Genomic DNA, 10399 nt, shown 5'->3' with positions numbered 1-10399 from the left:
AGCAGCAGCTGTTAGGGAAAGAACTTGTAGTTCTACAAAAAAGGGGTGGGAAAACTCCTTTTGATTCAATCTAATGAAACCACACCATGTAGTTAGGTACTCCACCCAAGTTGCAGGTTACTAATAATTTATTAAATCAGGTCCTCTGTTAAGCTTTGCTCCAGGTGTATTCCTATTAAAATATGTTTAAAAATTGGAAGCAACTTTTCATACACTGTAGACAGTGTGCAGCTGAAAGCAAAGCGTATCTCTTGTCATGCTGTAACCAAAGGACAGATGGAAACCTTGCAAAGTATCAGTCAAGTTCTGGCAGAAATTTGACGATTCCACGCTGCACCAAGAGCTGTGTGAGTCACTACTGTAACCCATTCCGAAGCTTTTTGGACTGCTAAGCAAATTTCTCTCACCCTTTGGTGGAAAATGTTACAGAACACAGAGTTCAGCTGCGTATCTGGGCACCAAAGAAGTCTCTCAGCTACCTCTGCCAGCACTGCTTCTGGGCTCTCTGTTTTCTGCATACAACCAAAGCCGCTAAACTGAATTTCCCTTTTCTTGCTGACAACCTGACTCCTAACACTAATAGTTTAGGCTCACAAAAAAGAAACAGACAGGGGTTTTTCACGACCCCAAACACAACAAAAGTTTTAACAAGGTCCTGCTGAAAATCACACAAACTTTGGCCAGGGCACAGCACAAATCCCTCCACAAGAATTGGGGGGGTGGGGGTAAACCATCAGCACTTTAAAATATTACCACACACTCTAGCAGCTGCAAACCTCACATACCAATAAAATTATCAAAACACGCGCTCACCAAACTCTCGGGGTTTTACAGGGAGATAAAAAGAGGTATCCCAAGGCTACAAAGTCTGGACTCCCCTCTGGTTACCCAGGAAACAAATGACTGCCTGATCACCAGGACTGTGTCAGGAATAGTTGTGGGCTTTCCATTCACTCTTTTAACTACTAAGGAAACAAATTTAACTCACACAAAGCCTTTTTCACCTGACCATACATCAAATAAAAGTTTACATCCAAAAACACATGCTGTCCAAGCTCACACACAGCCTAATTCCCCTCTAACACAGTCTAAGCACAATACAAACACTTGAAATCAGTCCGCTCTCCCAAACAAAAGTGTCAGTGTTCCTCCACAATCAGGCAGGGATTTCAAAGACCTTTTACAACTTTAAGCTTACAAAACTCCCAAAAACACTTACAAACGTTAATAACACATGCCAAATCACACAAATGATAATGCTTACAACACAAACTCTCACAAACCACAACAAATACGGTGCATCTACAACCTAAACACACAAAATCACAAAACCACCAAACAAACACAGATCCAATTACAATACACACACACACACACACACACATACAACGCTGGGGGCACAACCAGGATTGTCTGCCACCCACAATGGGACCCTTCGCAGCCCAAAAATTCGGACTAACCACCCAAATGACGAGTCACTGAGGTGCACCTTTAAACTACAAATTGAAACCAGAGCCACCCCTGCTCCAATCCCAATTCACAACACCACAGCCATTGTCTCCACTACGAGACACGGACTACCAGAGCCCTGGTCCCCACTGCGGCACACGGGTTACCAGACCACTGAGGCGGGACGTCTCCCGCGTCCTATTAACTGCTGATATAATAAGGTACCTTTCCCTAAAGTGAAACATACCTTTTGTCCGTGGTTCCAGCAGGACCTGGTCTTTCCCCACGTAGGCAGCAGGATCACAGGATCCTCCTTCCCAGAAATTCCTGGGTGGGTGCCCAGAGGGGTCCCGGACCCCCACTGGCCCCACGGCCAGAGAGTGCAGGATGTCCTGCTGCAGTCACCAAAGTGATTTATTAAAAAAATATGGATATTGATCTAGCACCGATATCCAACTGTGACGGACAAAAACTCTCTAACAGTTTAAAGCTACAAGGTGTATGTTTATTGCGATGCCGGGTGGCGTGTGGGATAGCTCCCAAATGCACACTGCAATTTACAGGTGATTACAGAGTCCTGTCATCCATACAACTACTGAATACCCAAAATACAAATACATATTCATAATTTTGGTACATCCCATTCCCCGTTTCATAGGCTAATTAGTTCAAAATCTATTAGGCATACGTAGTTTGTTCTTTGAAATGGGTCGGGGTCCCTTTCATGGGAAGGGTCCTAAAATGAGGAAGTAAATGAAGTCTTCCTCATTCTGACCTTTCTACCTTTTCAATGCAAATATGACAAATGAACCCTTGGTAGAATTCCCATTCCCTGGCTTCAATTGGTTTCAGAACACAGGAGGCCCACAATTGTCTTATGTTCCTAAAAGCTATCTGTCAGTTTCTATAGTCTTCATTAGAAACCCAGCTAACCAAACATTGTGTTGACAAGCAATCCATTATTAGTTAATTACTAACTCTTACCTTCATCAAGGCCTACCTATTTATTTTAATTAATTACAATAAAGCTTATCTCTAACTAAAATCTTAGCTCCTCTAAAATGTCTAACTTCCTTAAAGTTTTTGTTTCAAATCCAGCCTCTTGCCATGGTGCTCTTGGGTCTTCCTCTTCAAGATGGGGGTCCCACAAGGTGTGGCCATCAGGGGGTGACTTACGGGGTGCAGGTCATGCTGTCCTGTCTTGGTTTGGAAAGCCAGGTGTCTGCTAAGGAAGGCAGGAACCTCCCTTGAAATGGAAAATGGAAACTCCTTCCCTCTGAATTGTTATAATTCTGAATTAAGGGGCTCTCAGGCAAAGCTATGGGAATAGGAATTCTTTTTTAGCAAAAATTAAAAATACAAAGGCAATAGCAAAAACCAAAAAAAAAAAACCAAAACCACTGACAGAGTCAGAATACAACCTGACACCCTGTGGGTCAGGGTGCTGGCAGCAGTCCCATTGAATGGTGGCTGCAGCCCTCCTGCAGTGACAGGTGTGGCTCTGTTGGAGCAGGGATCCTGGAAAAGGGTGGAGTTTTCCTCTGAAGGTCCAGTGGTGGTGAAGATGGGCCTGGTCTTCCTCTGGCAATCCAGTGGGAAAAGGTTGATCCTCTGGCAATCCAGTGGGAAAAGGCGGCTGCAATGTTCCAAACTCAGATTCTATCCAGGAAGAAATGCTTGGCTCCTCCCACTGGGCAGAGCATCTCCCAGTGGCATGATGTCATTTTATCAGCCATGCAGTAGCACTCAATGGCCCATTAACAGAAGGTAATTAATAATTAATAATTATTGACAGAAGCTATCTCCTGGATGAAGGATTGGTTGTGGAAGAGATAAACTGCCCAATGAACAGAAGATAAGTGCCCCACCTCTGACAGATGGCAAACAGAACACACACTTAGCTTGCAATCCAGGACATGTTCTCACTGGCTGCCCCCATTCTCCAGAGTTCATGGTGACCAGGGAGGCTGCAGCTGCCGGTGCCGGGAACAAACGAGACGGGTCTTGGTTTCAGAAAGCTCCAGAATCCATTTCTTACCCCCAAAAGACAGGGCAAAGGCACGTGCCCCCTCAAACACCTATGAAATGGTGAGACTTTAGAGATCGTTGATCAATGTCATTCATTTAACACAGTTTGGGCTGTTTTTAAGGGATAAAGATGAATCAGAAGAAAATCAAGGCCAAACCAAAAGGACAAGCAGCCAGGTGTGTTCCCAGCATGGATCACAGGGAATGTGGGTCACCAGGGCTGTGCCCACCGTGGCTCCTGCAGTGGGGGATGGAGCTGGAGCAGCGCACAAAGCTCTTCCTGCACCCGGGGCACTCGCAGGGCTTCCCTCACCGGTGCCTCCGTTGGTGTTGGGTCAAGTTAGAGCTGCTGGAGAAGCTCTTCCCACACTGGGGACATTCGTAGGGCCTCTCCCCGCTGTGGATGCGCCGGTGCCTGACAAGGTGGCAGTTCTGCCTGAATCCCTTCCCGCAGTCGGGGCAGCAGAAGGGCCTCTCCTCTGTGTGACTCCAATAGTGCAGGAGGAGATGGGAGTGGGTCCGAAACCCCTTCCCACACTTGGAACACTCATAGGGCCTCTCCCCAGAGTGGGTCTTTTGGTGGACAATCAGGCTGGAATGCTGGCTGAAGCTTTTCCCACACTCCCCACACTTGTAGGGCCTCTCCCCGATGTGGATTCTCTGGTGGCAGATCAGACTGGAGCTCTGGCTGAATCTCTTCCCACACTCTCCACACTCGTAGGGCCGTTCCCCAGTGTGGGTCCTCTGGTGCTGGACCAGATTGGAGCTCTGCCTGAAGCTCTTCCCACATTCCTCACACTCGTGGGGCCTCTCCCCAGTGTGGATGCGCCGGTGCGTGACAAGATGGGAGTTCCGCCTGAAGCCCTGCCCGCAGTCGGGGCAGCGGAAGGGCTTCTCCTCTGTGTGCGTGCGCTGGTGCATGAGGAGATCAGAGCTGGTCTGAAACCTCTTCCTGCACTGATCACACTCGTAGGGCCACTCCCCAGTGTGGGTCCTCTGGTGCCTCATCAGGTTGGAGCTGTGCCTGAAGCTCTTCCCACACTCCTCGCACTTGTGGGGCTTCTCTCCATCAGGAACCTCCTCATGGACCACCAGCTCCGACCTCTGGCTCCAGCTCCGGCCGCCTTCCCGGCCCAGGCTGGCTCTTTCCCCCTCAGATCCCCGCCATCTGCGTTTGCAGCCCCTCCTCGTGTGGCATCTCCGGGGCTTTTCCTCCCCGTTGGGTTCCTGCACCGTGGAGCCGCTCAAAACGGCCTCTGCCATGAGGTTCTGCTGTGCTGGGCTGGGAGATGCAGCAGGAGAGAGAGGCAAAGGGGCACTGACTTCCTCCTCACCTGACTCCATGTCCAGGGACATCTTCCTCTTCCTCACTACCTCACAAGAAGTGACAATGGGAAATCCTGGTTTGGGGAAAACAAGGGATGAGCATGTTGAGTTTGAAGGTCTTTCTGCCCAAGTCAATCTCTACAAGTCACCAGCGACCTAGGCTGCAGAAAACCTCCCAAACACCAAGATTCAGTGCTGAAAAACCCTCCCCAGGAGTTCCCCACCCCTGCTCCCTCCCCTCTGCTCTTTGGGAGTTCCCCCTGTCCCAGCTGCTGGGGTCATGCTTGCATTGGGGGTCCCCCTTCTCCTCGGTGCCCGCCCTCCCAAGCCTGCTGGCAGTCCCAGCAATCCCAAAACCTGCCCCCTCTTCGCTCCCCATTCAGGGATGCCGGGGCTTTTTGGGCTCCCTTCTCCCCTCATTCTCTGCTCTGGGCTGCAGGGGCTCCAAGGAGTCCCCCCTGCCCCTCTCCAGCCTCTGCAGGCTCCCGCCCATGGCGGCGCTCCCCCCTCTCTGGGCTCCCCACTTTGGGCTCCTGGGGGACACAGGGCTCTGCTCCTCCAGGCTGCCTCTGCCGCCAGCCGCCACCGCCACCCCCCGATGTCCCCACGAGGGGCCTTTTCCGCTCAGCCTTGCACTTCTTCATTCTCCAAACATCCCCCCAAAAAAATCCCAGCCCAGGGACCCCCCGGGATATCTGGGCCGAGCTCCCCCTCCCCGCTCACCTGCGCCATGGGGGCGATGATCCCACAGGTGGGGGCTGCGAATGCACGGAGGGCTCGACCGCGTGCTTCCTGCTGCTCAGCCTCGATCCGCCTCTGTCCCTCCTCTTCCTCTTCCTGCCCCTTCTCCTATTCCATCCCCCGCCTCCTCCTAATCCTTCTCCTCCCTAACCACACCTCCTTCTCCTTCTGTGGCTGCTCTCTCTCCGCCTTCCCCCTCCTCTTCCATCTCCCCTCCCACCCTCCTCCTCCTCCTCCTTCATCCCTCCCCTTCCCTCCCTCCTCCTCCTCCCGCAGCAGCAGCGACCCCCTCGCTGCCCCGTTCCCGGAGCCCTCGCAGCCCGCGGCAGGAGCGGGGCTGGAGCCGGCACAGCTCGGCACGGGCAGCGCGGGGCTCTCGGCTGCTCCCGGCCGCTGCGGAGAAGGGGGGAAGCCGGCCCGGGCAAAAGGAGAGGCAAACTGCGACAACTGGGGGCCCCACATCCAAACTGGGCCCTGCTGGGGAGCCTGCCTGGGCACTGCCAGCCCTTGCGGCTCCTCTCGGCACAGCCGGGAGGGGGGAACGCACAGAGGGCTGCGGGATCCCAGCGCTGGCAGCACTGCCAGGGACTGGGCTCTGCTGGCATCATACTGGGAGTGACTGGGACTCTACTGGGTTTGTTCTGGGATCATACTGGAATCATACTCGGACTGTACTGGGTTTGCACTGATATCATTCTGGGATCATACTGGGAGTGAGCAGGAGCCTGCAGAGGCAATTGAGACCATGTTAGGGGCAAATGGGATCTACTGGGAGTGACTGGCATTATGCTGAGGGTGACTGGGAGCAGCTGGGAGCAACTGGGATCATGCCAGGAGCAACTGGGAGTGGCTGGCTGTGTGCTGGGAGGGATTGGAAACAACTGGGCTTCTACTGGGATCAACTGGGGTCATGCTGGAGGTGACTGGGATCATCCTGGCAGTGAGTGCCACTGCACTGAGGCTGACTGGGAGTGCTTGGCAGCAAATGGGATCATACTGGGGAATAATGGGAGGGACTGGCAACATGCTGGAGGGACCTGACATACACTGGGAGATACTGGGAGTGACTGGAACAAAAGGGAGGGTGAAAGAGAGCCACTGGAACCATGTGGAGCACAACTGGTTCATACTGGCAGGGACTGGGAGCACACTGGGCTCATCTCTGGATCATACTGGGAGGGACTGGACTAATACTGGGAGAATCTGAGAGTGACTGGGAACACACCCTGCACATCATCCCCCATAATGGCCTGACTGGGAGCAACTGGGATTATACTGGGACCACACTGGGAGGGCTGGCATGTGACTGGGATCCAACTGGAGCTTCCTGGGATCATATTGGGGTTGAAAGGGAGTGACTGGGATCACACTTTGGGCTACTGGGAGCACCTGAGAGAAACTGGGATCATGCTGCAAGCAAACTGGAGGAACTGGGCAGGACTGGATGCATGCTGGAGGCAACTGGGATATTCTGGGCATGACTGGGGGATCACACTGGGAGAACTGACACCTTCCTGGGGCCACTGGCAGCGCCTGGAAATGACTACAGACATGCTGGGAAATGTTGGGGGGTTTTGTGGATTTTGGGGGGGCTTTGGATTTTGGGGGTTTTATTGGCACTTTGGGGGGTGTTTTTCTGGGGATGTTTGGGGGTTTATTGAAATTTTTTTTTAGTTTTTTTGTAATTTGGGAGGTTTTACTGAGATTTTGTTGGGGTCTTTTTGGGATTCTCATAAATTCTGGGAGTTTTATTGGGATTTCTAGGAGATTTTGAGGCATTTCACTGGAATTGTGGGGATTTTAGTGGGATTCATTGGGGATTTGAGGTTTTTTTGAGAGTTTTGGTAGGCTTTTTGGGGTTTTGTGGGGTTTTTTCGTTGTTGTCATGATTTCTTTGGGTCTTCGGGTGAGGTTCTGTGGGATTTTTATGGTTTTTGGGACATTTTTGGGGAGGTTAGCAGGGTTTCATCGGGATTTTGGGCGTTAATGGGATTTCAAAAGACTTTGTAGGCTTTTATTGGGATTCTAGGGTGTTCTAATGGGATTTTGTGAGATTTATTTCAGATTTCATGAGTTTTATTGGGACTTTTGGGGCTTTTAAGGAGATTTTGATGCCTCTCAGCCCTAGTGCAAACCCTGGCACAACCCCAAAGGCCCCAGACTCCCAAATCCCCCACAAATTCCACTAAAAATCCTAAATTCCTCAAGAAATTACAATAGGATCCTCCAAAACCCCAGAGAATCCCACAAAATCCCAGTGAAACTCACCAAAACTAAAAAAAAACTCCCCAAAATTTCACTAAACCCCCTGAAAAACCAACCCCCTCAAGCCCAATAAAATCCCCCAACATCCAAAACTCCCCAAATCCACAAAACCCCCAAAATCCCATAACCCCCCAAAACACAAGGTTTTGGCTTTGGTTTGGTTTCTCTCCAAGACCTCTATAATTCCCCCTGAACTTCCATCAAATACCCAATAAAGCCCTAAAAAAGCCCCAAGATAATCCCCAAAACCCTCCCAAAATTGCATTAAAATTGCCCCAAATCCCAAAATTCCCCCCAAAAATGCCCCCCAGAACCCCCCAGACTCTCTGGGGCCGTCCTGGATCAGGGGCACCGGCCGGTGGAACAGGAGCCACCTCAGGGGCCCTCGGAGCTCTGTGGGGAGGGGGCACCATGGGAGACCCCCAGAAACGGGAGGGGGGGGTGGAACCCCTGTTGTGCCCCCTCGCCCCGAAACCCCCAGACCCCGGTTCAGGGGGGGCCTGGGACCCCCCGGGACCCCCAAATCTCCCCCGGGACCCCTCTGGGAGCCCCAAACCCCCCCAAGGTTGGCCCAGGATCACCCTGGACCCCCAAAACCTTCCCGGGACCCTCAGACCCCCCAGTTCCCCACAAAATTGACCCCAGACCCACCTGAGACCCCCTCAAATCCATCAGACTGCCCCAAATCCCCCCCAAACCCTGGGAAATCACCTCAGAAGCCCCCAGAGCTCCACAGCTCCTCTCACAATCCCCCAAAATCCCCTCAGACCCTCCCAATTCCCCTCAGATCCCCCTAAACCCACCTGAGAACGCTCCAGACCCTCTCAAGCTGCCCCCAAAGATCCCCAAAGCCCCTCAGACCCACCAAAGCCCCCTCAGACCCCCTCACTCCCCCCAAACCCACCGCACACCCCCCTATTTCCCGTCAATCTCCCCAAAATCCCCAATTTCTCCTCAGACCGCCCCAAACCCCCCCAGTTTCCCCTCAGCGCCTTCCTCAGCCGCGCTCGCCTCTGAATCTCCCGCCTCCGCCGCGTGCACGGGCTCCCCAGCCAATAGCGGCGCGCCCCGCCCCGAACCAGCCAATGAGGGCGCGGCTCCCCTCAGCAGCGCCCGCCTCCCCGCGCCGCTGCAGCCAATCAGAGGCGAGCCGCAGCGGCGGTGGCGGTGCCGGGCGCTGCAGAGAGCGGGGGCGGCGCTGGGAGCGGCCGGAGCGCTCCGGGAGCTGCTGAGGCGGCCGGGACAGGGCCGGGAGCGGCTGAGAGGGGATCGGGGGGGTCTGGGGAGGGTTCCGGGGGGGCTTTGGGGAGGGTTCCGGGGGTGTGGGGCGGGGTCTGGGGAGGGGTCTTGGCTGGGGGATCGTGAGGGGTCAGGGAGGGTCTGGGGAGGGGTCCTGGGGCACTGTGGGGGGATCTGGGGGTGGGGAGGGGTCCTGAGAGGGGTCTCGAGGGGGGTCCTGGGGGTGCTGGGGTGACTTTGGGGTTCCAGGGTGGTCCTGGGCCAACCTTGGGGGCTTTTCAGGAGGATTTGGGGTTCCCGGAGGAGATTTGGGGATCCTGGGGGTTCCCTGGCCCCCCCCTCCCGTTTCTGGGGGTCTCCCATGGTGCCCCCTCCCCACAGAGCTCCGAGGGCCCCTGAGGTGGCTCCTGTTCCACCGGCCGGTGCCCCTGATCCAGGACGGCCCCAGAGAGTCTGGGGGGATCTGGGGGCATTTTGGGGGGAATTTTGGGGTTTGGGGCATTTTGGGGCAATTTTAATGCAATTTTGGGAGTGTTTTGGGGATTATCTTGGGGCTTTTTAGGGCTTTATTGGGTATTTGATGGAAGTTCAGGGGGAATTATAGAGGTTTTGGAGAGAATTATTGTGTTTCAGGGGGGGTTATGGGATTTTGGGGGTTTTGTAGATTTGGGGAGTTTTGGATTTTGGGTGATTTTATTGGGGTTGAGGGGGTTGATTTTTGAGGGGGTTTAGTGAAATTTTGGGGAGGTTTTTGAGTTTTGGTGGGTTTCACTGGGATTTTGTGGGATTCTCTGGGGTTTTGGAGGATCCTGTTGTAATTTCTTGGAAATTTTGGGATTTTTAGTGGAATTTCTGGGGCATTTGGGCGTCTGGGGTCTTTGGGGTTGTCCCAGGGTTTGCGGAAGGGCTGAGAGGCATCAAAATCTCCTTAATCTCCTTTAAAGCTCCAAAAGTCCCAATAAAACTCATGGAATCCGAAATAAATCTCACAAAATCCCATTAGAACACCCTAGAATCCCAATAAAAGCCCACAAAGTCTTTTGAAATCCCAAGAACCCCCAAAATCCTGATGAAACCCCACAAATCCCCCCAAAAATGTCCCCTAAAAAATCTTGCAAAATCTCCCCAAAGACCCAAAGAAATCAGAGCAACACCCAAAAAACCTCACAAAACTCCCCTAAATCCCACCAAAACATCCAAAAAACCCCAAACTGCCAAAAAACCCAAATCCCAAATAAATCCCACTAAATGCCTCCACAATTCCAATAAACACCTCAAAATCTCCTAAAAATCCCAATAAAACCCCCAGAATTTATGAAAATCGCAAAAACTGCCAACAAAATACCAGTAA

The 10399-nt window shown here is 52.7% G+C and overlaps 1 protein-coding gene across 1 annotated transcript; it reads right to left on the bottom strand.

Annotated features, from left to right (window-relative positions):
* Window positions 1-1563: 1563 nt before the first annotated feature.
* Window positions 1564-4833, bottom strand: LOC135292517 (zinc finger protein 239-like). The gene is made up of 3 exons (XM_064406710.1): window positions 4812-4833; window positions 3792-4601; window positions 1564-1598 (listed from the first exon to the last, which is right to left on the bottom strand). Exons 1-3 carry the CDS (start codon window positions 4831-4833, stop codon window positions 1564-1566), a joined length of 867 nt encoding a protein of 288 aa, XP_064262780.1.
* Between the last annotated feature and the right edge of the window lie 5566 nt (window positions 4834-10399).

This window comes from Passer domesticus, unplaced genomic scaffold (genome assembly GCF_036417665.1).
Source record: "Passer domesticus isolate bPasDom1 unplaced genomic scaffold, bPasDom1.hap1 HAP1_SCAFFOLD_37, whole genome shotgun sequence".
NCBI lineage: Eukaryota > Metazoa > Chordata > Aves > Passeriformes > Passeridae > Passer > Passer domesticus.
This window is presented reverse-complemented; position numbering and strand designations above follow the sequence as displayed.

Bases quoted from the DNA above. Each gene is read 5' to 3' on its own strand.
- LOC135292517 (XM_064406710.1), bottom strand. From the start codon at position 4,833: ATGTCCCTGGACATGGAGTCAG. The intron at 4,602-4,811 runs GTGAGGAGGAAG...TGGGCCGGGAAG, and splicing joins GTCCCTGGACATGGAGTCAG to GCGGCCGGAGCTGGAGCCAG. The intron at 1,599-3,791 runs GGTGAGGGAAGC...CGTGTGCCGCAG, and splicing joins CCAACACCAACGGAGGCACC to TGGGGACCAGGGCTCTGGTA.